Source organism: Astatotilapia calliptera, chromosome 5 (genome assembly GCF_964374335.1).
Source record: "Astatotilapia calliptera chromosome 5, fAstCal68.1, whole genome shotgun sequence".
NCBI lineage: Eukaryota > Metazoa > Chordata > Actinopteri > Cichliformes > Cichlidae > Astatotilapia > Astatotilapia calliptera.
In genome coordinates, this window is record NC_137426.1 from 22,580,046 (window position 1) to 22,607,699 (window position 27,654).

Here is a 27,654-nt window from a genome sequence, read left to right on the forward strand (position 1 = left end):
TCAAAGTCCAGATCTAAATCCAATCGAGAATCTGTGGCAAGATCTGAAAACTGCTGTTCACAAACGCTGTCCATCTAATCTGACTGAGCTGGAGCTGTTTTGCAAAGAAGAATGGGCAAAGATTTCAGTTTCTAGATGTGCAAAGCTGGTAGAGACAGACCCTAAAAGACTGGCAGCTGTAATTGCAGCAAAATGTGGTTCTACAAAGTATTGACTCAGGGGGCTGAATAATTACGCACACCCCACTTTTCAGTTATTTATTTATAAAAAATGTTTGGAATCATGTATGATTTTTGTTCCACTTCTCACGTGTACACCACTTTGTGTTGGTCTTTCACGTGGAATTCCAATAAAATTGATTCATGTTTGTGGCTGTAATGTGACAAAATGTGGAAAAGTTCAAGGGGGCCGAATACTTTTGCAAGCCACTGTAAAACTATTTTTTTAACTTGTTGTTACTGTTTCTTCAAAAAGCTGTATAGTTGACAGTTATTGTATAGATTAATAATTTCTTTCTTGGACTGTCTACTACAGGTTTGTGACTAAGCTTCTTGGAGGTGCGACATATCTTTCATGTTCAGTGGTTTTACCTGCTTTCTGCCATCTGCATCACACCATGGTGGTCTCTGATGATGACTGAAACTACATGGTAAAATTTAGGACTGCCTTCATAAATGACCTGTCCCAACGTGCAGCTACGCTCAACCATCAGTGGATCAAGACAGCTACTGTGCTTGACTCACGCTTTAAGGATTTAAAGTGTCTTGCAAGGGGAGAGTGAGAAGAGGTCTGGACCAGCCTTGAGGCCCTGCTGCAGGGACAGTGTAAAGATGCCACCATTAAGAACCCAGCAAAGACAAAGAGCCTCCTCCTCTCTTCATTGTCTTCAGACTCTGATTCAGTTGAGGAAGTCCCGTGTAACAGGGCCCTGAGTTTGTACAGAGCAGAATCCACCATCAGCCCGCTGCAGTGGTGGTCCAGTCGAGCAGGGACCCACCCACAGTTGTATGTCCAAGCCGCAAATATTTGATTAGTCCAGCAACTTCTGCCCCTGTGAGAGACTGTTCTCACTTGCAGGTCACATAGTAACAAAAAAGAGAGCTGCCTTTAGCTCTGAAAATGTGAACAGGCTAGTTTGTCTAACTGGCTGAAAGAGACGGAAAGTAAATAAGCATGGATTTATTGTGATTCCAATGGGTTTGTTATTTTTTGCACTAAAATGTTCGATGATCACTGTTTTAGCCTAAAGTACAAAATAATTTTGGCTAAGGTTACTCAGTTCTAAAGTGAAGCTGGTAAAATAACCTTTTATGTTTCTGCTTTATTTTTTTAAGAAGAAAAACTGCACTTTATGTTGAAATTACAGTGGAACCCCGACTGTATATATATATATACACACACACACACACACACACACACACACACACACACACACACACACACACACACACACACACACACATATAATACTATACTGTAATGGAAATGTGAAATACTATATATTAAAGTATCTTTTCCGTTGCATATTGAATCTACATAATAAGATTTCATGTATTTGTAAATGCAAAGAATAGCAGAGCATTTTTAGGATGGGACCACAATGTTCATCACATTTTTTTTTACTTGGTGGAAGAAATGCTCTTTTATAAAAGTACAAACACAACACCAGAAATTCTCTATAGCAAGTGAAACATGAGTAGAATTGGTGAAATATTATCGAAAATATTTCTGATTTAGACTAATTAAAATGTCAAACAGAAAATTACAGTGTATTCTGAATGATACATTTCACCTGTTGCAGGAGTTATAGCCTGCAATAAATTATTTTATTTACAGCGTCATCCTGTATAGCTGAAGGAGTGCAAAATAAAACAAGTCAGTGCTGTATGAGAATCATATGAGACAGTAGATAGTTATCACAACTGAGTTTACACGAACTGTGAATATCAAGATAACGAGCAAACAACATAAAAATCGCATAAAGGATATCTTCTTTCCTTTCTGGAAATAAAGGGAGGTTTAGTATTCACAGCCATCTTAACTGAGCAAACAGACCTCCTCTAAATGTCAGATGCGCACTTGAGCGTGACTGTTGTGAAGGTTTCACTTTCATTTATAAGGAAAAAACAGTTTCAAGTAGCGAAGCAGGGGTAAGTCTAATATGCAGAAACGTCGTATTTTCTAGCTATATTTCTGTTCACATGCACAAAACGTGTAATATAACATTGTGGTTGTTGAAGGTTTGGCTATAATTCAAGACGTAAGAAAACAGTAAAGTGGAGTGTAACCGAGAGTGTAGCTCTGTAGACTGGGTGGAGAACGACGTTATTAATGGAAACGGTTTTTATATAAAATCACCAAATACAGAATTGCTGGTTGTTTGAGTGCAACACGCTGTTGTTATGTCGTCTGTGTTTGGTGTGTTTTGAAGGAAGAAGATCAAAATCTTGAACATGGCCAGTGCAGAGCCCATGGAGGTCGACAAACCTGACGACACGAGACAAGTATGTAAACTAACACTGAATCAGAATAAAGTAATTTGTTACAGGAACTTTGGTGTTAATGCAGTCATTAAATATCCACAGTGCTTATCTCCAGTTGGAGACTTACATTTTTTTTAAAGTGCACTTTTGAGGCCACGGTTTGCTTTTATACTTGAAAAGCGTTTCATTTTGGTGATTTTGTGTGCTTATGCTTAATGTGTTCCGGGTTTGTTTTTGTTTTTTTTCGTATTCTTGTAAAGATTATATGAAAGTGAAAGTACTGAGACTACAAGGTCAGCATAATCTTAGCTTATCAACTCTGGAGGTTCAGGAAATACTGAAAGATTGTGTAAAGCTGTTCAGTGTGGCTGTTGTCATGAGTGAAATTTTTTGTAAGGTTTCAAAGTGCCACTAGATGGAATACAAAGCTTCAGCTTTGTATTGTAAGAGTTGTGAGACTGAAGAAGTCAACAGTGCGTGAAGATGATCAGCGTTACTGTGATCATCAGTGAGAACATTGTAAATATCTAAGGCTTCAAGGTGACATCAATGTGACAAATGTGAAAATATGAAAAGTGGCTAGCGTCACACTATTCATTCATAAGTACAATAGTTAAGGAACCCTAAGTTTGAAAACCTTAGTTTGGACCAAAAAGAAAACAAGCTTTAGTCTTGTCTATAATACTAAAGAATGGAATTCTTAAAAGATATTTTTCAACAATTAAAAAATATATACACATATTTAAATAAATGTAATTTTGGATGAATATCATAGGCTTGCATATTTTTATTGTGTGTGTGTTTTTTTATTACAGGATCAAGATGAAGCACACATTGTTCTCTCAATAAAGTGGATAAAGTCTGATGATGAGCTACAAAAAGGGAAGAGGCTAGAGACTCGTCTAGAAAAAATGCTTCAGACTTGGTTTAACAAATGCAAACATAAGGTGGACTGCTCAGTGGAAAGGATGTTAAAAGATGGGCGTGTTGTGATAAAGACTAAACCAGTTCCAGGTGCAGTAAAGTCCTACATAATCATCTGATTACTTTACTATCTGTATAACTTCTCCAATAAAAACATTTATTTTTAATAAATTCTGTATAATTATATTGATTTTTTTAATCCAATTTGTCTCTGTCTTTTAAGTCCTGACTGAGCTTCAGAAACTGAGTAAACAAACACTAACTGGGAAGGATGGAAATTCAGTCACCATAACATCCATCAGTCTGACACTGCCATCTCCAGAGCTCGATGCACAAGTACCAGAGGATGCTTCAATGAACATTCCCCCATCTGTGCCATATCCACAAATTGTATGTAAAAGGTAGTAAATCATTAAAAACAAATATAAATGAATGCTGTTGGATTAAACGATGTACTGTATTTGTAGGATCAAGTTCAACTGGGAAAGCAAAGTAACGCAGGTTCAGCAGATGGAGAACAAACAGGTGTTCCAGAGGATGCTTCGACAAACCATCCTCCATTTGTGCCAGCTCCACAAACTGTATGCACTGTGTAGTAAATCATTTAAAAATATACACACACACATAGGCATATATATATATATACACACGTGTGTGTGTGCGTGTGTGTGTGTGTGTGTGTGTGTGTGTGTGTGTGTGTGTGCGTCCGTGCGTGCGTGCGTGCGTGCGTGCGTACGTGGATGCTGTTGAACTGAATGAAGTACTTTATTTTTTTAACAGGCGCACATTCAACCAGGAAAGCAGAGTAACACAGGGTCTACAGCTGAAAAAGATAGTGGCATTTCCCCAAAGTCAGAGCCACAAACGGTATGTACTGTGTGATTAATCATAAAAAATGGAAAAATGTGATCTTTAACAAATGAACATGATGATGATGATGATTATTATTATTTACCAGGACCAAGTTCAGGTGGGGAATCAGAGTAGCACAGTTTCCGCAGGTGAAGAGATGCACTCTTGTTCCGTCCCAGTGGCTCCTTTCTGGTATGTGAGCCACATGTACGAAAAGGAAATCAAACATATAGAGAAAAAGAACGGAGTTAAAATCATGGCAGATGTGAAGGTGAGATTTGAAGAAGACCAAAAACATGGGAGACCAGACAATGCTCTCAATGAGTTTGCAAACCTCGTCCAGAAAAGCTTAGCTGAATCCTGTGGCTCAGTTATTCCTCTCAAGTTCATAGATCCAGATCAGTGGGGCGATGCACTGAAAACAATCCAGGAAAAAGAAAACAAGCTTTTGGTTACTCTGACCTCTGAAACAATGACTGTACGTGGGCCAACACAAAGTCAAGAGGCCATGAAAAAGTTATTAAATGCAGATACAGAGCAGAAAAAAAGCATAGATACTTCTCATGAAGAGAATGAAAGAGAGACTCAAGACACATCACTGAAGATTGACATGACCACCAAAGACCATCTCATGCATATGGGACTAACGATGGAGGAGAGCTACTGGAAGGTGATGATTACCTCTTACAGTAAGAAGGTAGCAAAGATCAAAGATAAGTTTAATGTGGACCTGAAAGAATCAGACATTGGTCAAGGCAAAGTCAATGTCAAAGCTGTATACAAGAAAGATGAAGGAAATGCCTCCATGGAGAGCCATGCTATGAAAGAGCTTTTCCATTTGTATCAGAAAACTGCCATGTCTCCCATGAACTTCTCCCAGTCCAATGCTGGAATGTGGGGTTTCTCATGGCTATGGCAGTAAACTCAGTCTACTGTTTAATGTCTTGTGTTATTTGCATGCTTACAGTAGAATCTTTATATAATTTTATCATGTTATCATGTATCTTTGTATTGTTTCTCTGAAACCTTTGCAAAATATCAGGCTGAACAATGTTTGCTGAAAAATGGAAACATAAAATAAACAATTTTTTCATGTTTGTTTTTGTATGAAATGACTTTGCCTTTATTTTGTTTCTTCCTGCTTTTTAAAGGAACCACCCATGCTGTTTATTCGATTTCCTGTACATATACTAAATAAATAATAAATAAGATTTATTTCATTTAATTATAATTGAAAAGAACGGGGGGCATTTTTAAGGCTGAGACTACGGTGTTCATGTTGGCATATTGCAGTGTTTGTTGCAGTGTTTGTTCTCCCTCTACACTAATGACTGCACCTCCAAGAACTCGGCTGTTAATCACCTGAAGTTTGCAGGCGACACCACCGTCATTGGCCTCATTCAGGATGGTGATGAGTCTGCATACCGGCAAGTTGAGCGCCTGGTACTCTGGTGCAGTCAGCACAATCTGGAGCTGAACATGCTTGAGACTGTAGAGATGACAGTGGACTTCAGGAGACATCCCTCAACACTTCCTCCCCTCACCATATCAGGCAGCCCCGTGTCTACTGTGGAGATCTTCAAGTTCCTGGGTACAACCATCTCCCAGGACCTGAAGTGGGAGACCAACATCAACTCCATCCTCAAAAAGACGCAGCAGAGGATGTACTTCCGGACTTTTTGACCTACTGCCCTCTGGCAGACGGTACAGAAGCCTGCAGACCAGGACCACCCGACACAGGAAGAGTTTCTTTCCCCTCGCCATCTCCCTCCTAAACAGTTGTCACACTGCTCCCACTGCCAGACTGCAACTGCACCTTATGTACATTCTGTGATATTCATTTCACTTAATCTCATTTCTGTCATCCTGTATTTTATGTATATAAGATTTAGATTGGTTATTTATGGTTGGTTTTGTATTGTGTTGCTTACACTGTTGAGATTTATTTATACTGCTGTGCTTGAGAGTCACCATCTACCGGAACCAAATTCCTTGTGTGTGTGTGGATATACATGGCCAATAAACGCGATTCTGATTCTGATTTAAAAAAAAAAAACAGAAAACACAGCACCACAAATTAAGTGGAAAAATGATTAGTATTAGGGAAATATTAGCAGAAAATGTACTTAAGCTACATTTTTCAGTGGATTTTGGCTCATAAATTTAACCTTGGCTTATAATTAATAACTATATCTGAGATATCAAGGAAACAGCTTATATGTCACCTAAAGAACATTTCTGTCCTTTTCATGCAGTGAAGAAGGATTTAGTTTCCACAGTCAGCTGAGCTAACAGACCTCCAGCCAACACGCTGCTGGAAATGACAGAGGTGCAGTTGCGTGTGGAGGGTGACGCAGCTCCTTATTGCGGAGCTGCAAGCTTTCGCTTTCGTTTATACGGAAGTACCAGTGTTTAAAGTAGCGAGACAAGGGTAAGTCGTATGCGCAGTAAAGTAATATTTTCAAGATATATTTCTGTTCAGATACACATAACGTGTGAGATAACTTTGTGGCGGTTACAGGTTTGATTAAAATGTAAGACATAAGGAAACTTAAAGTGGAGTGTAACCGAGAGTGTAGCTCTGCAGGCTAGGTGGAGAGCGATGTTAGCTAATTTATGGAAACGGTTTTATAAAAAATCGCCAAATAGAGAATTGCTGGTTGTTGGGGTGCAACACACTGTTATTATGTCGTCTGAGTTTGGTGTGTTTTGAAGGAAGAAGATCAAAATCTGAAACATGGCCACTGGACAGTCCGTGGACGAGCCCGAGCCCATGGATGTCGACAGTTTTGACAGCGACAAACCTGACGACATGAGCCAAGTACGTAAACTAACACCGAATCAGAATAAAAGAAAATTGTTACAGGGACACTGGTGTTAATGCAGTCATTAAATATCCAGAGTTTTATCATCAGTAGGAGTAATTTATTTCTTGTTTTAAATTTTACTTTTTTACACCACACTTTGTTTTTTATGCACCTAAAAGCCTTTCTTCATTATTATAGGTGAATAATTCTGCTGTGAGTAAAAGCCAGCAACCTTCAACACCTAGCCACCCACCTGCTGCAGTAAGTGTTTTGGGGAGTTTGCCTGCATGCGCCTAAGTGCACAATAACACGCAACACATTCCAGCTTTTGTCTGTCTTCTTATAAAGAGTATGTGAAAGTGAGATCAAAAATACAATCTCAGCTGGTGTGCTCTGGAGGTTCAGGAAATACATCATGAGCAGAATGTGTAAAGCTGCTTAGTGTAGCTGTTGTCACCACTGGAAAAACTTGTAATAACATGTAAACTGTAACTGTGATCATTAGTGATAACATTTGTAAAGTTCTAAGGCTGCAAGGTGACATTAATGTGGCAAATGTAAAAAATATGACATTTAGCTAACCTCAAACTATTTATCTGCATTATAATAAAAAAAGAGAAGTTTTAAAGATGGGTAAATATTTCAACAATGATAAAAAAAAAGCATTTTAAATAAAGGTGTTTTCAGCTGAATCTCAAAGGGTTACACAGTCTTCCAGTGTTTTATTATTTGTTTGTTTTATTTTGTCACAGGATGGAGATGAAGCTCACATTGTTCTCTCAGTGAAGTGGATCTCAGTGAAGTGGGTCTCAGTGGAGCCTGATGATGAACTAAAAGTTAAGAGGCTAGAGTCTCGTCTACAGAAAATGCTTCAGTCTTGGATCAACAAACACAAAACTATGATGGAATGCTCAGTGAAAAGGACCTTAGATAATGAGCATGTTGTGATAAGCATTAAACCAGCTGCAGGTGCAGTAAAGTCCTACATAATTATCTGATTAAATTCCCATCTTTATAACTTTTTCAGTAATAAAAATATTTTGACTTCATTCTGTATATATATTGGTTTTAACATATAATCAATTTCCTGTTTTTTTAAGCCGTGAATGAACTTAAAAAACTTAGTGAAGAAACACTAAGTAAGGATGAAAATTCAGTCTTGATAACATCCGTCAGTCAGCTATATCCACAGCTTGATAGACAAGTACTAGAGGATGCTTCAGTGAACCTGCCAGAGCCACAAACTGTAAGTACTATGTAGTATATCTTTAAAAAAAAAACAAATATTACTATATGCTATTGAATTAAATGATGTACTGGTTTTTTTTTTAAAGCAGCAAGTTCAACTGGAGAAAAAGAGTAAAGCAGGTTCTACAGCTGGAGAAAAGATGTGCGCTTCTTTCATACAAGAGCCACAACATGTATGTAGTATGTCATTAATCAAAAAAGTTAATATTAAAATAAAAAATGTTTTAATAAATTAGCATAATGATTTTTATTTTTAAACCAGGACCAAGTTCAGGCGGGGAAACAGAGTAGCACAGTTTCTGCAGGTGAAGAGATGTGCACTTGTTCTGTCCCAGTGGCTCCTTTCTGGTATGTGAACCACATGTACGAAAAGGAAATCAAACATATAGAGAAAAACAATGGAGTTAAAATAAAGGCAGACGTTAAGGTGACATTTGAAGTAGATAGAAAACATGGGAACCCAGACAATGCGCTCAAGGAGTTTGAAAACCTTTTCCAGAACAGCTTTGTTGAATCCAATGGCTCAGTTATTCCTCTCAAGTTCATAGATCCAGATCAGTGGAGTAACGCATTGAAAACCATCCAGGAAAAAGAAGACAAGCTTTTGGTTACTTTGACCTCTAAAACAATGACTGTACGTGGGCCAGCACATAGTCAAGATGTTTTCAGTAAGTTGTTAAATGCAGATACAGAGCAGAAAAGAAACACAGATGCTTCTCATGAGTTTCGAAAGACATCACTGAAGATTGACATGACCACCAAAGACGATTTCCCACATGCAGGACTGATCATCGAGAAGACCTTTTGGATGACTATCTATGATAATAAGCAAGTAGCAAGGATCAAAGATAAGTTTAATGTGGAATTGAAAGAATATGACATTGGTCATGGCAAAGTCAATGTCAAAGCTTTCTACCAGAAAGAAGGAGGAAATGCCTCAATGGAGAGCCACGCTCTAAGAGCACTTCTCTGTCTATACCAGAAGTTTGTTGCATCCCCCAAGAGTTCATTCCAGTTCCATGGTGCTACTGGATTCAGTGGCACACCCATTTCTCAGTCAGAGGGTCCCCCCAATGAGCGTATGTTGAATGGCCAATCAGAAAAAACGAAGCACAACACTGACCCACCAATTGACAGTGGGACAACAGCAGGTGACCAAAAGGACGAAAGGTGTCCTATATGTTTGGATAAATTCGAAAATAAGAAACAGCTCAAGTGCAAACATGAATTTTGTAAAGACTGCCTGAGACGAGCGCAGGAAGCGAATGGGCCCATCTGTCCTATATGCAGAGTCGTCTTTGGTAAGATAGTCGGAGACCAACCAGATGGAAGAATGTCACACCAGATACTCACATTTCCCCTCCCTGGATACTCAGACTGTGGCACCATAAAGATCAGCTATGAGATTCCAAGTGGAACACAGACGGTAAGTGACAATTTTATCTGAGTGCCTATGTCCCTGTTTAAAAAATAAAACATGATTGTGTTTTCATTTTGTGGTTGTATGTATATATTTTTCTAATATTGTTTACTTTCCATTCGTCTTTCTAGGAAAAACATCCCAATCCTGGACAGCGCTTCCATGGTATTGGTAGAACAGCATATCTTCCAGACAACAAAGAGGGCAATGAAGTGCTGCGACTGCTGAAAAAAGCTTTTGACCAGAAGCTCATTTTTACTGTTGGTACATCCAGAACAACTGGACTGGACGGCCAAGTGACCTGGAACGACATTCACCACAAAACATCCACATCTGGAGGACCAGATTGGTAGGGTAACCAATTTCCTTACTAGCGTTTTGATATATGTTTTCTTTCACAGTTTACTCTAATAAAATACTACATGTTAACCTTGGATATGTTCTGTTTCCACAGCTTTGGGTATCCTGACCCTGAGTACCTGAGCAGAGTCAAAGAAGAGTTAAAGGCCAAAGGCATTGAGTGAAGACTTTGATACAAAGTGCAGGTGGATTAGATCTCAAAGAGGCTAAAAACAAGATGACTCTTTAAACAGACACTGAAATTCAAACACTCTGTTTTGCTCTCTTTTCTCTGTTAATTCTTCAAATGATCAGTAGGGGTTAGAATTTACTTTTTTCATTAGCCACATATATTATCTTCAAATATTGGGTGATTACATTTTTTTGTTGATTGTCAAAATTTTCATCATGTAACAATATAAAATGTAGATTTGCATAAACAGGTTTATATAATCTCAGGTCTACAGTGCTGATGGTCTGAGTTGCTGTTAATAAATGATTAAATCCTCCACACTGAATTCCTCCTTTTATCAGGACCGGTTGTGAACAAAACACAGAACACTGTGGCTTGTTTTCTGTACAATTTTTAAAATTTTATTTATAACAATATCTGTTATTTAGTTTGTAAAGTACTCCAGCAAAAATTAAACATTATTCTCTTTTCAGAAGAAAGTCTGCGCCTCCATGCATTGTGTACTATAAAAGCTATGTGTCATTTTTCATTTTAAAAAACCAAGGACTAATCAAAACAAAAGTCTGGAAATGCACATATGATTTAGCAAAAATGTCCTTTCGGTAAAATGATTGTACTTCTCTCTCAATTAAAGACAAAACATACACGACGGCATAAAATAACACTGGCTTGACAGGTAAGCAAAATAAAAACTTGTTATTGTAGTTACACTGAAGACTTGTGTTACTTTTCACATGCATTAAGATATGGCTGACACATTTCTGACAGAAGCAGCATTTTGGGACAGAGGCTGAGCGTAAGGACGTGTCAGAGCAACCAGAATGGTAGCATTAGCAGCAGCAGGGCACAGAGAAGAGATTGGGAAGGGTTCAAGAAAGAAAACAGAAAAACGCTAAGGATCAAATGAAAATAATGCACTTAAGACAGAGTCATTACACAACTGTGAACATACAGACTTTGATCCTCTGAAGGCAAATTTACTCACAAAGCCAGATGGATGCTACCTGGTCTTTACAGAACAAAAACCAGGGCTGGAGAAGCAGAACACACATAGAAAAGAAATCTTTCCTTCCTTACATTTGACCATAATTGCAGCCTCTACAGGAAGACCAGAAAACAGACGCTAAATAGTGCAAACATGACACTATCTATAAGTCTTCTATCAAAAAAGCCCCCGCCATTGTTAGCCAGCTGTTTTCTGGGCATGTACACACAGCCAGCTACCCACCCATTAAAGTATCACCCCATCTATTGCTTTACATCCGTAATCTCCATCCATCACTCTGCCTGGAATGTTTAACCCATAACCACCTTCCACGTTCTTCATATAACTGCACAATCACGCACCAACAAGCCTCTTTATCCTTTCTCCACAGCAACACATCAGCTCCAGCTGTTACACAAAGTGATAAAAACAAACATTTTCTTTACATCTTAAGGTATAAAGCCTACAGTATACACTATACCGTAAAATGTGATATTCTGTGCAAGGAAGACCACACAATCATTTTATGAACATTGTTCTCTGAGAAAGAAAGAAAAATACGTGGAAATACTGTAGTTGCCATCTGGTATTGACATTTTACATGTGCTATACACAAACGGTGCTATCACAAATCTGTCTCACACATTCTTGCCAAGAAGCTCGACAAGATGACAAATGTACCGATTTCAAAAACTTTGAGTTTTTGCCTTTTCCCGCTCAAAGTCGACACAAACAACAGACAGTTGGCACTGGTGAAATGGAACAATGTTTTTGTCTTTTCTATACAATTCATACAAAAATAAAAAATTAAAATTGCTCCAATGATAGCATTTCTTTTTTTTTTCTTATGATTTCCATGTTTCCATTTCATTTTGCACAGAGGTAGTGGCTATTTAGGTAAAGGGTAAGGGACGAAGTGGAAATTAAAAATCTCTCATAGAAAATGTTATTTGTTTTTGACCAGAGGAATCTCAAAAGAACAAAATATAATACTGCAATCACATACAAAAGTAGTCCTTCATTTTTGTACATTTTATACAGTGTTCACATGGTTTATCAATTTTCTCTCACACTTTTTATTGATTTTTTTTGTTCAATTTTTCTTTAAAAGGCAAGAATGGGGGGGTGTTTGGAATAGCGTGATCCGGCACCAAGGTCTATGCCAGTGGGTCCACAAGGGGCTCCTCATCTCCACGGGATAGCAACTCCTTCTTCTCATCTGTGCTGGCCAGAGAGTTGCGGCTGTTGTGAGCTCCCATATACAGAGTGGCATAAACTGGGTTGGTGAAGTTAGTGGGCTGGAAGGAAGAAAAATGATCCATCACATCATGTTTAAAACACTGAAGTTTAGCATCACGAATATACAGTGCTGTGCAAAAGTCTTCAGTCATTCCAATTTTTTTTTATATTTTGCAAGATAAATGTGGAATAGATGCTGGATTTATTGTGCAAACATACATGGAAATGCAGTATAACCAGCTTTATTCTTCAACATACCAAGAACTCTCTTAGGCAAGCTTCTTCTTCTTGTAGGACATTCAAAGCTCGCTTCCATGCACACTGATGACAATTTGAATCAAAAAACTGAAAATTTGGATTAATCGCTTCACCTGCATCTCTCAGGTCCTGTGTCAGGTCTTTGCTGAACCTTTCTTGTTTCTTAATTACATGACCTGCTGTTCATCAAGTGTTTTTAAGGACACACTGCACATCATGATGAGAGATGCCAAGCTAATAGCTTTTTTGGGAATCGCCTTGTTGGTGCAACAATACTATTTTAAGCTTGTCTGTGCTGTCTGATGATGATGTTTGCGACAGTCTGCAAATAACAAAGTGGCTAAAGATAAAACTGGTTCTTTGCTAAGTTGCTTGTTATGTGTAAACAGAAAACTGCTTCATCACTTGAGTTACGCACCTTTTTTAAACCCTTCAATGATTAATAGGTTGGCGTTAAGTGGCTTAACAAACAAGAAAGCATCCCTCTGAAAATAGTCAGGTACAAGGACTGGACTGAAAATACTAACTATTAAACTATTACTCAGGACATTTTTTTTTTAAATAAAAACTGCATTATAATAGTCTGGCAACTTGCAAGAACACTATAAAGAAATGAAGAGTGACTGAAGTTTTGCACACGTCTATATTTTTCTCTACCTTGTCTGGGTCCAGAGTGAAGTCTGCATCTAGCAGCTCCCCAGCATCGTCATCAGGCTCGCCCTCATAGATCTTGTAAGCAGGGTTTCCAATCTCAACATTCATTGCCCCATTGGTCATCCTTTGGTGCTGGAAGCCCTTGGCCCTATACAAAATGACAAGGAGAGCAGTCATAATTTCATCTTTTGTTCAAGAGTAGAGCTGCCTGAAGAGTGCAAGCAGGGACACAGCCACATTACGACGGGAGGGGAGAGGCATTGCATGACTCTCACCACCATCCAGGCTAAGCCACAGCACAAGGACCAACACAAACCCAGCATTCATGTACAGGAGGTAATGTCAGATCCAGACATACTGGACCTGGATATCTTCCCAGACCCCCAATAAATCCACAATCATTCCTCTAAAATACGAATGAAGTATCCATGGCTAAGTAAATGCTGGATTTTGGGAAGTTGCATTTTCCAGTCAGAGCTTGGAACAATGCTACTGGACTCTCCATGTCTCGCTACAAGAGACACTACCACAGCTCAAACCACAACACAGTACATTATGGCACAATATGATGGACAACAATATGAAAGACCTACAGCACTGGCTAACACACAGACAGATCTATTCATTTAATCTTTTCAATAGATCTGCCCTGGAGCCCTGCTTTGAAAGAGAATAACTACACAGGACGGACACTGTAGGAGTGGGATGACCTACAGCCTCAATGACCATCAGAAAAAAATGGCACAACACTAAGGACCAAACACAGCACAGGAACTCATGGTTAAGGGAGAGGCAGGGAAAGAGAGAGCCTCAGAATGAAGAACTGAAAGAGGGCATGGAGAGAAAAGTGTAACCCTGGCAGCCGTTACCGCAAGCGTCTGGAGCCGGTTTTTCCGGGCCGGCTAGACCTGAGGAGCAGAAGAGATGTCATTACAGAGGAGGAGGGTAAAAGTGCAGATCGAAGAACGGAAAGGAGGAAGAAAAGGGGGAAGAAAAAAGGAAACAAAAAAACAAAAAGAAGAGGTCAAAGTAAATCAAAGTTTTGAATGTCGTGTTACTCACCCTCTCATCCTTCTCCTGTACCAGAACAACGCTCCTGCAGCCAGGAGGATCAGCAGCAACAGCATCAGCACTGCAATCAGTATGGAGACTGTGCCTGCACACAAAGAATTAAAAACAAACAGCCTCATCAAACAAAACTCAAGAAACCTCTGTTATCAACGTCACAGTGGAAGAGCTGACTCACGTCCGCCTGAACCTGAAGCATCACTACTGGCCACAGACTCACAGCGATGCCCTTCCCAGCCAGGTGAACATCTACACACGAACACAGACACCAATACAAGATGACACAATAAAAAATATGTAATCTATGCAGTATTATAATGACAGAGATATATGCAAACAGAAATATTCATGCACACTATGAAACAATGCAAAGGATTTAACCAAGACTGATAGACAACAAATATGAATGAATGCACTCCTCACATGCACTTTGGAAGGCGAGTATTGGAGTCTATAGAGCACTGGCCATTTGCACAGTACTCGTTCGTATCGCACGTGTAACAGCTGGGCTGGACTCGGCCATCTGTGCAGCTATGGAAAGAAAGAAATTGAGCAAAATGTGACAGCTTCACGCATTTATGTTTCTTTTCCGTTAATCTGAGGCAAATTATAAGTGCTCTTACCGACAGGTGAAGTTCACCACCGATGTCAAAGTATTGCTGCGGATGCACTCGCCATCCCGACAGTAGTGACACCTGTCAATCTCACATGTGCTACCGGTGTACTGGGGCTGGCAGCGGCACAGTTTGGTGCCGCTTTCGCTCTCCAGACACGTTCCTGCGTTCAGACAATGGGCTTCGCAGGTTCCTGCACACACGGGCGCACACAAATAACGTAGGTGCATTAATTCCTGGCCACATCATAAAGGCTCATTTCAACTGTTCTTTTTCTTTATTTCAGTTTTAACAGTTTGAAACTTGTCGCGTCACACAGACAACGCAAACACTCACTGTACTGGCACTGGTCGCCAAGGAAGCCAGAGGGGCAGTTACAAGTTGGCTGGTTTCCAGCGCTGACCGTACAATTGCCTTTATTCCGGCAGTAATTCTTACAAGTGTGCAGGTTACAATTTGGTCCTGTAAAGCCTGTCAGGCAACGACAGGTAGGAGAGCCTGTGGGAGGACAGATACATGAAGAGAAATGAAGGGAAGGATGGGTGGAGAATGGAGAAAAGTGTGCAATATTTTACTGGGCCAACAGAACCATGAAGGTAGCCTATAAAGCAATATTTTAACCCAGCTGTTAACTGCAATATCGGGCATTATAAATATAGCAAAGTAAGCTACGTTTTCATATCTAACCTGTAGGGGAAGGTGTGCATGTGCCTCCATTCTTGCAGTAGTCCCTGCATTGGTCAATCTCACATCGATCTCCTCCATAATTAGGCTGGCAGCGGCACTTGGGCTGCTTGTGGGCATTTAGGAAACAGCTGCCGCCGTTCATACACTGGATTAAGCAGGGACCGCTAGGAGGAGCTGTAGGCGACAAAATCCTTCAGTAGCATGCATATACATACATATACAAGGCAGTGCCTGCGTACATTCTGTGTATGCGAGTGTGTACTTTCTGTCTGTGGACTCACAGATAGGAGACAGCGTGGGAGTAGGAAGCTCTACACATGTGCCGTTGTCCAGCGTACGTCCGTTGGGACAAGTGCACACAGGTCCGCTGGGGCTTAGCAGGCACAGCCACTCGCATTTCTTCCTGTCGCAGGGATTAGTCACTGATAGAAAGAGAGCGTGAGAACAAGAATTAAAAATGGGGGCGACAGCTGCTTCAGTGCACTAACTGATTAAACACTGCTGCTGCTGTTTGAACTTTTGCTCTTTTCTTTTTTCCTCACACTCACTTTCAGGTTGTTTGTAACGGTGATACAGGGCGATATCTGTGGCGTGATTTATTCCGGTTGTCAGGTTCTCGATGGGGCCTTTGCCAAATTTGTTCACCCGGAAGACGTAATTGTTGATGTAGGTGACGCCATAGATGTAGTCCTCAAACACATCGATGCTGAAGGGCTGATGGAGCTCTGAGTGGAAACAAAGGTGTAATTGGAACGGATTCCTGACTAATAAAGACGGATCGATCAGAAGTGATTACAAGAGGAGCTGTAGAATGCAAATAGATGCCACGCAACTGTTTTTAATGCTGTTTACAGCCACGATGGCGTCACTGCCGTTCAGCTTCACGCTGCAAATCACTGAGAGTTTAGCGTCAGCCCAGTACAGACGCTCGTTAAAGTAGTCCACCGCCAGGCCTATGCACACACAGTAAATTAGAGAAAGTTTAAAAGAGGAAATACTCAAACTTGATACTAACTGCAGGCAAGATGAAAAGAAAGTGTTGCTTTTGTATAGCTGTGTGGTTTACCGGTTGGCCATTGAATGTTTTCTTCAACCAGAGTCTCTCTCATGGTTCCATCCATAGCAGCTGTTTCAATCTTGGGGTGGTTGCCCCAGTCGGCCCAGTACATTTTCCTAATGAATGAAAAGTAATTTCTCTGATGTCAACACAATTAAAACACAGTGTGCATTCCTCAAACTCCTTTCTCCGATATGACTGCATATTACGCCTCCCACAAACCACTTACCCTCTCTGGGGGTCAACTACAATTGCATGAGGCTCATCAATCATGCCTGAGATCAGGGTTTTGCGGTGGCGTCCTCCACTTATCTGGGCCACCTCGATCACATCTCTACCAGAGTCAGTCCAGTACAAGTTCCCTGCCACCCAGTCCACAGCGATGCCCCGGGGCATTTTCAGATCAGGAATCTGAAAACAAACAAGAAATTGAGACTGCAACAAGAATCTATAAAACTGGACAAATATTCTTTCTTTGTTTATGCCAGATTTCTGTAAGCACGCAGCAAGAACACACAAGAAACACAAAGTTACCTCAAGGCTGGTGATCCTGGAGTCACTCTGGCGTCGGTCGCGGTTGTTGTTGCTGTTGGGGGACGAGGAGGAAGAAGGCAAATCGTAGGAAGAAATGCGTCCCGTGTGCCAGTTGGTCCAGTAAATGCGATTCGTCTTCACGTGCAGGTCCATGGCATCAATGCGCACGTTGGCATCACCCTGGAAGATCTGCTCATAGTGCCAGTTTGGCATGGAAGGGTCCAGGCTGCGGATTTCATTGTCATCAGCGATGTAGAGGACTTGTCTCTGAGCTGGTGATGAAGAGCAAAGTGAGTTCTGGTATAGGAAGGCATTGAAATAAACACAAAGAATGTACAGTGTGTATATAGAAGCTACTTTCTGCTTCTCCCTTGCCACAAGGGGTCGCCACGGCGAGTAACTCTGCATATTTGATGTGGCAGTTTTACATTTCCTGATGCAACCCCAAATGGGACTTGTGTCTCTGGCTGGAATCGAACCAGCAACCTTGCTTGTCAATCAAAACAACAAACGAACCCAAAACATTGCTGGATTAGGTTAGAAGTACTTACTATCAGCTTTGCATGTGTCATTGATTCTGCTGAAGTACTTGTGGCAGCTGCACTTGTAGGAACCCTTAGTGTTGTTGCAGATGTGGGAACACACTCCGAACTCCTTGCACTCGTTCTTATCTGTGAAACACCCCAAAAACCACATGACACACAACGCAAACACAAAACGCCTTAGAGTTGTAAAAAGACACATGAAAAATGAAGCCAGGGTACCTTGACATCTGTTACGTCCACTGGATGTGAAGCCAGGTTTGCAGGAGCAGAAAGAGTCGGTGCCGTTGACCACGCAGTGAGCTTCATCTCCATCTCCACACACCGTCCTATTACTGTGACAGTCATTCAGTACTGTGTCTGCGGGAAAGGAAACGGGCAGCAGGCGGTCAGAGGGTGAACACTGCCAATGTGACAAATTCACTGTGGCCCAACATACCTTTCTTACTGCAGTTGACTTCATCAGAGCCATAGTCCTCACAGTCGTTGAAGTAGTTGCAGCGCAGAACTGAGCTGATGCAACGGCCGTTCGAGCACCCGAACTCGTCCTTTTGGCACGCTGGTTTGGAGGTACTCCCTTTTGGAAGAGAACAAGGGTCACAGAGAAGTTATTTTTAACATGTTACATGTGAAAAATTAACCATAACAAAAGTCTTACATCCAATTGCAAAACAATACGCAGCTTTTATCTGACGTTACAGTAAGTTACTAAAACCCTGCCCTCCTTATCAATCCAATAATAAATACTCATTTTCAAAAAAGCACACTTACAGCAGTTGAGTTCGTCACTGTTGTCCCCACAGTTGTTCACACCATCGCACCGTTTTGATACAGGTAGACAGACACGGTCGTTATGGCACCGGAACTGTCTTGTGGGTGGACACTGGAATTTAACTGAAGGACCAAAGGAGAAAAAGCATTAAGGAACAGGAAAACCTCTATAAGAGCAGGCTATCAAATGGTCTTCTGTAATTCTAGCAATGTGAGGAATGCACTGGTTCTCACCACACTGTTCTGGGTTCTCATCAGAGTTGTCTCCACAGTCATCCTCACCATCACACGTCCAGCCCAGTGGTTTACAAAGGGTGTTGTTGCACTGGAACTCATCCTGGGGGCAGTGTCTACCAGCTGAAACAAAGCGGCGAGCGCTCAGTTATCATCGGTCTTAGATGCTGATATTTTAAGAATTAGCTTTGTTAGAAATATCCAGTGGTGGTACGATGACGCATGCTTCTTACCGCCACTGTCACAGCTCTCTTCGTCACTGCCATCCATGCAATCGGGATCTTCATCGCAGCGCCAGCGGAGGGGAATGCAGTGGCCGTTTTTACATTGGAACTGATCTCTGTCACATTTCACATCACAGCCATTCTGAAAAGAAAAAAAATGAATTGCTTTCATTATAGCACGTCAGATTTTAAACCAAAAAGTTCCATCAGAAGTTAAAATGTGAGCGATACCTCATCTGAGCCATCAGCGCAGTCGTGGTCCCCGTCACATTTCCAGCGCCCTGCAATGCAACGCCCGTTTGTGCAGGAAAACTCGCTCTCGGAGCACTGGCGAGGCACTGAGGACACAGGGGCAAGCGCTCAGAATGGGTGTGAGCATGATTTAGGAGCAAGGAGAGTCGAAGCAAGGAGCAAGGAGAGGTGTAAGGAAAGGAAAATAGAAGAGAAAAGGCGGGAATAGAGCAGACTGAAAAAAACAACACAAGAAGCTCTGTTGAGAGCCGGACGTACGTGGATAAAATAAGTCAGATAGTTCATATCACAGGGTTGGCTCGGTGGGTACAGAATCGGGCATGTGTAACACGGGAGCTAAAAGAGCTACGGGGATTTAAAAATAAACAAATAAAATGGAAAAAAAAATACTGGCAGGACTAAAAGAAAAGCCGGGGGCACACAAAGGGCTGGGTAACTGGTGATAACACCTACCTCTGGCTCACAGCAACTGGCCAGTGTAAAATGCAAAACAGACATGAGATGATGTGAACGTGAGATGTGCAAATGGCCGTAAAGCCATCTAACTTAAAAACAAATTAAATCTCAACCATGCGTGTATAAATATAAGACACAAACGCAGAGTGACAAGCGAAACCCTGCTCACCACTAAAACCCACTCTAATGGAACAGATTACTTAACAATTATATTACAAATCACTGTGCGTCGAGGGTGGGTGAGAGTGTTAGTGGGCGCCGTCCCATCCAAAAGTAGGAAAAGCTGGGGTGACCTACCACACTTGTCTTCATCTGAGTTATCACCGCAATCATTGTCGTAGTCGCATTGCCAGCGGCCAGGCACGCAGCGGTTGTTTTTACAGCGGAACTGGTAAGGCTCACACGTCCGCTCATCTGTACAAAATACATATTTAGCACAAGTTTCCCCTCATCGCCAGCATCTTTTATCTTTATTCACCTTCCAAAACTCTTTCCTTACCACACTCCTCCTTGGGTTCATCCGACGCGTCCCCGCAGTCATCCTCTCCGTCACACTTCCATCGTGCCGGGATGCAGCGGCCCGAGTCCTTGCAGCGGAACTCATCCACACCGCATGTCATCTGAGCTGCAACAGAGGAGACTGACTGGATTAGACCCTCAAAAGTAGATATGGGACTTTACAGGCTTACTCCCTCCTAACGGATAAACAGGTCATGCCTCCTTTACTGATGCTGTAAAAAGAATTGCCTGGGTTTTAATCAGCTTCAAACTCGACAATAAAAGGGTGAACGACGACATGATAAAAGTCTAGATGCAGCTCTGTTTCACTCCGTAGTTTTAAATTTCTCTTTTAAACTCCAGCGCAATATTCTCCACATCCAGATTTCCTCTGGTGCTGACATTCACAGCGTCTCATTAGTATAATTGGTCAGATTCTATTACTGAGCCATTTCATTTCGATGCGGAGGAGACGCTCTTCATAAGCAGAGCAATTGTTTTGGTGTTGTAATAAAAAGAAAGATGTCTTACTGCAGTTGGCAGGCTCATCAGATCCATCCACGCAGTCGTTGTCCCTGTCACACACCCACACCCGTGGGATGCAGCGCTTCGTGATGGTACACTGGAACTGGTTGGGGGCGCACGTTACCTCCGCTGCATATGAGGCAAACAGATGGGCCCATTTACTTCATCACACTACATAAAGACAAGCTGCTCTCCATTTGAAGAATTCACATGTTAAAAAGCTGCAGTGTTTGGGTTCTGCTACCGGCTCCTTCAAACTGCAAACACGGAGATCCTGCTATAAAGGTGCTAAAATGCTCATTTTGACCTCTGGATACTACAACTGAACAGTTCATGTAATCTCTCTCTAGGGAAAATGAAATGTCCTTAGCAAATGCCATCCCAATTACATTATGCAACATAATTTGGCCCAAGGGCTTCGTTGCTAAAGGAAAGGTCAAAAAGGACAGAGATCCTCCGGGGAGGGACACAGCGTTTAGCAATTTCCCATCTGCTTAATAGTATAGTGGCCTAAGTGAGACAAAAGAAGGACGGTTATGGCCTCTCTGCAATCAGATTGGTTCATCCTCTGGGGACAAATTTGCTACAAGTGACGGAGACAGCTTGCTCCGAACCAAAGTGTTTAAGATAAAAAGGCAGTCACACCGTAGTGAACAGGAAAGGGAGACACTAAGAAAATAGCAGAGGAACTAATGACTTACGGCAGTCTTTCTCATCCTCTCCGTCTCCACAGTTGTCCTGCCCATTGCAGCGGAAGATGCCAGGGATACATCGACTGGGGTGGGAACATTTAAACTGACTTGGCAGGCACACGTGGATGTCTGAAAAACCCCCAAACAAATACAATAAATAGTGATTACATGGGATAAAGACTGTCAGTTCTAATTTAGACTTTCTAGATATGTGTAGGTGTTTGTACCACAGTTGGCTTCATCAGAGTTATCCTGGCAGTCATTGTCTCCGTCACAGATGTAGGCCGGGTTAGTACAGATGCCCGTACCACACTGGAACTGGCCTGGTCTGCACCTAAACTCAGCTACAGGGAGAATACGTGGCGCATTATTAACCAGCATAATCAAAACGTCAGCCTACAACAGTAATGTGTCACGACTGCTACGGTCGGATCACTCACGACAGTCTGCGGGCTCATCTGAGTGGTCACCACAGTCATCTTCAGTGTCACACTTCCACCAGAATGGGATGCATTTGTCGTTTTTACAAACAAACTGAAGGAAAAGAAGAAAAACAGATGATTTTTTTTAATATCTGGTATTGTGATGTGTCATCATGTTTTAATACAGGCAGATATGCTTTTACCTGACTGGCGGTGCAGTTGGACAAGCAGTGTTTGCCATCGGCTGCTAGGTAAAAGTTGGTGGGGCAAGCGCACTTGTAACCGCCTCCAGGAGAGAGCAAGCACAGGTTACTGCAGCCTCCATTGTTTGTCTGGCACGGGTGGCCTTCCACTGAAGAGGAGAGACATGTTAACAAGGAGAACACAGAGCAAATCAGACAGAACCAGAGCACAGATGAAGATTAACATGTGGTTGTTAATGACGGGTATCTTTGTCCTACCATCAGGTTGGCGATATGGGTGGTAAATGTGGATGTCCATGGGTCTGTGTAAGGTGCTGATCAGCATGGTCTTGGTGGTCCCCAGAGTCTTGTGAGCTCTGTTGATGGACTTTGTTTCCCAGTCTGTCCAGTAGATGTACTCCTCAAATAAAGTCATGGCAAAGATGTGGGGAATATCCTGGGCCAGAACTACAACGTGCAAGCATAAAGACGGAGAATTTAGCCACAAAATCAACACCTGAAGTTGCTCTTGTGCGTTTATGTGTATGTTACCTATATGTCTGCTTGTTCCATCCAGGCTAGCAAACGCAATGTAGTCCTCCCGAGCGTCAGCCCAGTAAATGCGGTCATTAATAAAGTCCAGAGTTAGACCATTGGGCCAGGTGATCTTATCCTCCACAATGACGCTCCTGTTGGTGCCATCCATCCCAATCCTCCCTATGTGGGGGTTGTCACCCCAGTCAGACCAGTACAAGTACCTGTGAAGGATATTTATAAGGTTTACTGATTAATAGCAAATCTGAATTTAACATTTACAAGGTTCAAGATGTCCTAGACATTCAACCTTCTTATTTTGTCAACCTTTGATATTTTGTCTGACAATTATGCGCTGACCATCAAAAATGGTTAATGTCTGAAGACACTGAAAAATACTTCATTTCTATGGATTAAAATTCACAACTAAAAAGATGGAAAACATTTCTGTGAGCTTTTACAGCAGCTGACTGGTTAAACTAGATACAAATTTTCACTGAAAACAGGAAGACTATCTTACTAGAGAGTAAGAATGAGAAATGTATTAAAATTGTGCTTTTTAAGGCAAGAGACCAGTGACAAAGTGCTCTACAGGAGTTTCATCAAACAAGATCAGGATGGAACACACATGAATCTAGTAAGCGAGCTTTATCAAGCTTACATTTTTTTAAATGTTACTAATTGTAGGAATTGTACAAAACATTTTTGAAAAGAAATCTTATTTTGCCTGCAGTTCTCCAAAGCACCACAAGAGGTATTATTACCCTGTTTGAGAAAAACTGATTTAGAGTCTCATGTTCATTTCACCTCATGTAACCTACAGATGTAGGTTACTGACTACAACAGATATTGGTAAAGTGAGCCCTTCACTTCAAACAGAAACCTAAAAATTCTTCTTCCAAAAAGAAAAAGAAAAAAAAAAAACCTTCTCTGTTAGCACTTTAGGAACATTTTGCAGTGTCACTCTTACCCGTAGCGTACATCCACAGCCAGAGCACGAGGCTCCCTCAAGCCGTTGTTGACCAGAACTGTTCGATAAGCTCCATTCAGCTTCGACACCTCAATAGTATCCCGTCCTTTATCACACCAGTACAGGTTTCCTCCCACCCAGTCGACTGCCAGGCCGTCTGGGTTGCTGAGTGATGTGCGGTGAAGAACCTGACAAATGAACAGGCAGTTTTTATTTTCTGAAACTAAAAGCGTGTCTTTGGCTTTCACTGCACATGCAATGTACACACACACATGAACACATTCATCATTTTGAATATAGTTTACATTTCTAGCATTTATTAGCAGCACATTTTATTTCTCTTCCTCTGCCAAGACGCTTCTATGCTGACCTGAACATTGCTGCCATTGATGTGCATGCGTCGAATCATGCTGCCCTGGGTGGTCACATCTGTCCAATAAATCATCTGCTGGCGATAGTCGAAGTCTAGAGCGACAGCATTGTTCAAGCCCTGTCAAGGCATGGGAACTGCATTAGTCTGTTGTGTAGATAAACTCCAGCACTTTCCAATCACATCAGCAGGACTGAAACTGCAGGGCTCACCTGTTTGATTAAGGTGTAGTTAGAGCCGTCCAAGTTGAGCTTTCTCAGGTAATAGCGGTTGGCAAAGATGAGGAAGGGTTCTTCATCTGCAAGGAGTGAAGAGAGGATATGACAAATTATGAGAGGCTTTCCCTTAAACACATCCCTGAATGCTAATAATCTGTCACATTTCTTACCAGAAGTGGATTTGCATATTGTGGGGTTCTCGGGGCTAAGCTGGAAACCCTCCACACACAGACAGTGGAAGCTGCCGTGCGTGTTGATGCACCGCTGCGTGCACGGGTAAGTGGTCGTGCATTCATCTATGTCAATACAAGTCTTCCTGTCATCTTTCAGATGAAAGCCGGGATGGCATCTGCACTGTGGGGGAGCAAAGCATAGAGCAGGTAAAGCAGCAGTCCGTGCAATTTTTTTTTTTTACACATCCATTACTTAAGAACTCAAGTCCTAATTTCATGCTGTTCACTTACCTTAAACCCTATTTTCAGGTCTTCACAGAGCTGGGAGCAGCCACTCAGTTTGCTGTTCAGGCACTCGTTAATGAAGCAGTTGAGCTCATCAGAGCCGTCGCCACAGTCGTCTTTATGGTCGCAGAGCAACGTCTCGTTCACGCAGTTTCCATTATTGCAGATGTACGCGGTGTCGTTGCACTTCTTCTCTGTTCCGCAAAGTGAAGCAATGAAATGAGAAACAAATGAAGAGAAAATGTCAGCCGGCGTAGCTGATATAAAAGCCTCAGGATTAATTTCAGTCGCAAACGCTGAGAGCGGATTACAATTGCCAAAAAGATAAAGATAGTGGAGTCTTATTCTCTTTTAGGCTTGTTAGCATACAGTATTTAATTATAATATAAAGACTCTGACTTCTCCTTGTTCCCTTTCTTTCCTGGAACCTCCTTTATATATGCTATAATATTATTGTCCCTTTATTTTTATTTTGGAGGTTTTTTTGCAAGTTCAGTGGTTAAAAATGAATTTTACATGTCCTGTAATCACACTAATTCAATAAATATACTGAATACATGAACTGAATAAATAAAGTACTCCTGGAGAGACTCTGTGTGTCTAACCTGGGCCAGTGCACCGGGGATTTTTTGGAGCTTCATCTGAGTGGTCATGACAGTCGAAGTCTCCATCACACTCCCATGAATTTTTAATGAGACAGCGTCCGTTCGCACAGCGGAACTCGTTCGGTCCACACGTCGGATACTCTGTAGCGACAAACGGTACATGCTACTTCAAAAAAAACCCCCAAAAAACCCCCAAAAAAACCCCCACACACTCAGGAGGAGGGAGAGTGTTTCAAATCACAGGTCACGGCTCCACTCACCGCACTCCTGGGACTCGTCTGAGCCGTCGCTGCAGTCGTTGTCATGGTCACACACAAAGTGCTTGGGTATACACTGTCGGTTCTGGCACATGAACTCATTGCTGCTGCATGTGTTGTTGAAGTCTGAGGCGCAGAAATAATTGGCGCACAAGTGAGATCATTAAAACTGACAGATATTCCTTAGTCTATGAGAGTTATTAAAATCTATTTATCTTGATCAAACTCAGCCCTCAGCTTGCACTCACAGCAGCCAGCTTTCATGCTCTCGTCAGCTCCATCAGGACAGTCTTTATCTCCGTCACACATCCAGCGTTTAGGAATACACCTGTGTGATTCGGGGCATTGGAACGTCTCTGGACTGCAGGTTTTAGTCTCTGTAATAGAAAGAGGTGACTGATTGGAATGTCTATTAATGGTTATTTTAATATAAAAATTTTTTAAAAAAATCAAATTTTTTGTACACAGCCTAATGTTTTGCACTTATTAAATTCATATTGTTTAGTGCGCAGAAGACCACCCATCATTTCCTTATATTTTGCTAAGAAAATATGAGGTAGGTGCAGCAAAGCACATGCAAACATGTGGTACAATTCAGTTCTCCAGGCTTCTCGAAGGACATTCAAAGCTCTTCTTTGGATGATGGCTGCTTTTTGTTGCTTTCTCTGTAAAGATTGTCGCACACTGTTTAAATCATTTTGAGGTCCGAGCTTTGGGGACGCCAATCCATGACTAACAGTGTTCCATTGTGTGTTTTTCTATCTCAGCTCCTATGTCTGGATTTCTTCTTATTTCTTAAGGACATGGATTTCAGATATTGTTCATCTGCTGTAGATACTCAATGCCTCTTCTGCATTTGTACTCTGCTTTTCCAGTTTCCTTGGATACAACTTATTGGTTCTTTGCTAAGTTGTTTGTTATGTGTAGACTGATCCATACCTTGAGTTAGGTGCCTTTTTATGCTTAACTTTGACGCATGAGTCAAATCAAGTCATGTGGCTTAACAAACAAAAAGAAATTCTCAGAAAATGTTCAGGTACAAGAACTCGACTGAAAATAACTGAAAATAACTGAAAGCCTGGAGATCTGTTGATCAAGAACACTAAAAATTGCAAGAAAATCTTACTGACTATGAAAGTTCACAGTATACAGAAATTAGGGGTGACTCATACATTTAATCAGTGCTGCAGGTTAAAAACTGTTGCAATATTCACTCAACTTTAGGAGTTCAGTATGTGTCCATGTCTAAATATGCCTTCAGCACTTACTGCACTTGCTGTCCTCGTCACTGCTGTCCCCGCAGTCATCCGCTCCATCACAAACCCAGCGGTTAGGAATGCAGCGGTGGTTCCCACACTCAAACTGGGTGGCTGAGCAGAACTTGTCTAAAGGAGAAGTGAGAACGCGTAAAGTGCAAAGCAAAGACATTGAAACAAAGCAACGGTCTGTTGTCCTGTACAGCGTATACGAACTTACCACAATGAGCCTCGTCCGCACCGTTCTCACAGTCGTTCTCCTTATCACAGGTCCAGCTCATAGGGATGCAACGTCCGCTGGGGCAGGCGAAGAAGGGCGTTGGACACTTTGTTTTCCCGCTCCCTGGCAGAGCAGCAGAAAAGAGGTTAGTTTGAAAAGGAAACATCAAAGAGTTAATCCAGCATGAAGAGAGGAAAAACAAATTACATTTACTTTGCTGTGTTTTTCAAGGAGAATTACCTCCCAAAACACAATTTAATGGATGAAAACATTCATCGTTTTTCCCTGTTCCCTGTGGCATAATCCAAATAGTTCTTTCTACTCTAACAACAAACAAAAAAACTCAATCCAAGTAGATTTAGCTGTCAGATGTAATTAAAATACCAGGGCAATTTCTTTCATCTGAGAAGTCTCCACAGTCGTTGGCACCGTCACACTGCCAAGAAGGTGCATAGCAGAGTGTGGTGAACTCGCACTTCTGAAATGTCACTCCCTTCACTCCCAGATGGAAATAACTGGAACAGTCTGTGGCGGCTTAACAAAGAGAGAAGCAAAACATTTTACCACTGCCTCAGAGTAGCAAAAATGTCAACATTTAATTTTTAA

General features: G+C 41.5%; 2 protein-coding genes across 2 annotated transcripts in view; one reads left to right on the top strand and one right to left on the bottom strand.

Annotated features, from left to right (window-relative positions):
• The first annotated feature begins 2,072 nt into the window (after window positions 1-2,072).
• Window positions 2,073-10,582, top strand: LOC113022043 (uncharacterized). Its single transcript, XM_080301513.1, has 15 exons — window positions 2,073-2,150; window positions 2,432-2,504; window positions 3,299-3,497; window positions 3,631-3,797; window positions 3,875-3,988; window positions 4,188-4,274; window positions 4,366-5,177; window positions 6,996-7,080; window positions 7,265-7,327; window positions 7,819-8,035; window positions 8,167-8,312; window positions 8,401-8,487; window positions 8,577-9,740; window positions 9,866-10,083; window positions 10,189-10,582. Exons 2-15 carry the CDS (start codon window positions 2,454-2,456, stop codon window positions 10,256-10,258), a joined length of 3,480 nt encoding a protein of 1,159 aa, XP_080157639.1. The 5' UTR covers window positions 2,073-2,150; window positions 2,432-2,453; the 3' UTR covers window positions 10,259-10,582.
• Window positions 10,583-10,665: 83 nt separating this feature from the next.
• LOC113022588 (low-density lipoprotein receptor-related protein 1) overlaps window positions 10,666-27,654 on the bottom strand; it is a 99,615-nt gene continuing 82,626 nt past the window's right edge. The window contains exons 49-90 of the mRNA XM_026168130.2: window positions 27,433-27,582; window positions 27,049-27,171; window positions 26,841-26,957; window positions 25,821-25,949; window positions 25,576-25,698; window positions 25,316-25,456; window positions 24,717-24,904; window positions 24,423-24,606; window positions 24,247-24,332; window positions 24,035-24,154; window positions 23,665-23,852; window positions 22,713-22,918; window positions 22,440-22,628; window positions 22,182-22,330; window positions 21,997-22,090; window positions 21,784-21,900; window positions 21,566-21,685; window positions 20,871-20,993; window positions 20,341-20,466; window positions 20,139-20,255; window positions 19,365-19,471; window positions 19,143-19,275; window positions 18,910-19,032; window positions 18,676-18,798; window positions 18,344-18,481; window positions 18,127-18,264; window positions 17,914-18,033; window positions 17,363-17,634; window positions 17,058-17,239; window positions 16,838-16,944; window positions 16,605-16,724; window positions 16,320-16,496; window positions 16,053-16,193; window positions 15,772-15,945; window positions 15,421-15,582; window positions 15,094-15,277; window positions 14,894-15,001; window positions 14,649-14,719; window positions 14,465-14,558; window positions 14,272-14,310; window positions 13,406-13,550; window positions 10,666-12,549 (exon numbers count right to left, since the gene is read on the bottom strand). Of these exons, the coding sequence (XP_026023915.2) occupies window positions 12,409-12,549; window positions 13,406-13,550; window positions 14,272-14,310; window positions 14,465-14,558; window positions 14,649-14,719; window positions 14,894-15,001; window positions 15,094-15,277; window positions 15,421-15,582; window positions 15,772-15,945; window positions 16,053-16,193; window positions 16,320-16,496; window positions 16,605-16,724; window positions 16,838-16,944; window positions 17,058-17,239; window positions 17,363-17,634; window positions 17,914-18,033; window positions 18,127-18,264; window positions 18,344-18,481; window positions 18,676-18,798; window positions 18,910-19,032; window positions 19,143-19,275; window positions 19,365-19,471; window positions 20,139-20,255; window positions 20,341-20,466; window positions 20,871-20,993; window positions 21,566-21,685; window positions 21,784-21,900; window positions 21,997-22,090; window positions 22,182-22,330; window positions 22,440-22,628; window positions 22,713-22,918; window positions 23,665-23,852; window positions 24,035-24,154; window positions 24,247-24,332; window positions 24,423-24,606; window positions 24,717-24,904; window positions 25,316-25,456; window positions 25,576-25,698; window positions 25,821-25,949; window positions 26,841-26,957; window positions 27,049-27,171; window positions 27,433-27,582 (5,789 nt within the window). The 3' untranslated portion in view covers window positions 10,666-12,408. The remainder of the gene's footprint in view (window positions 12,550-13,405; window positions 13,551-14,271; window positions 14,311-14,464; window positions 14,559-14,648; window positions 14,720-14,893; window positions 15,002-15,093; window positions 15,278-15,420; window positions 15,583-15,771; window positions 15,946-16,052; window positions 16,194-16,319; window positions 16,497-16,604; window positions 16,725-16,837; window positions 16,945-17,057; window positions 17,240-17,362; window positions 17,635-17,913; window positions 18,034-18,126; window positions 18,265-18,343; window positions 18,482-18,675; window positions 18,799-18,909; window positions 19,033-19,142; window positions 19,276-19,364; window positions 19,472-20,138; window positions 20,256-20,340; window positions 20,467-20,870; window positions 20,994-21,565; window positions 21,686-21,783; window positions 21,901-21,996; window positions 22,091-22,181; window positions 22,331-22,439; window positions 22,629-22,712; window positions 22,919-23,664; window positions 23,853-24,034; window positions 24,155-24,246; window positions 24,333-24,422; window positions 24,607-24,716; window positions 24,905-25,315; window positions 25,457-25,575; window positions 25,699-25,820; window positions 25,950-26,840; window positions 26,958-27,048; window positions 27,172-27,432; window positions 27,583-27,654) is intronic.

Coding starts and splice junctions, on each gene's coding strand:
- LOC113022043 (XM_080301513.1), top strand. CDS start 2,454: ATGGCCAGTGCAGAGCCCATGGAGGTCGACAAACCTGACGACACGAGA. Junction 7,081..7,264: donor AACCTGACGACATGAGCCAA/GTACGTAAACTA, acceptor TCATTATTATAG/GTGAATAATTCTGCTGTGAG. Junction 7,328..7,818: donor CTAGCCACCCACCTGCTGCA/GTAAGTGTTTTG, acceptor ATTTTGTCACAG/GATGGAGATGAAGCTCACAT.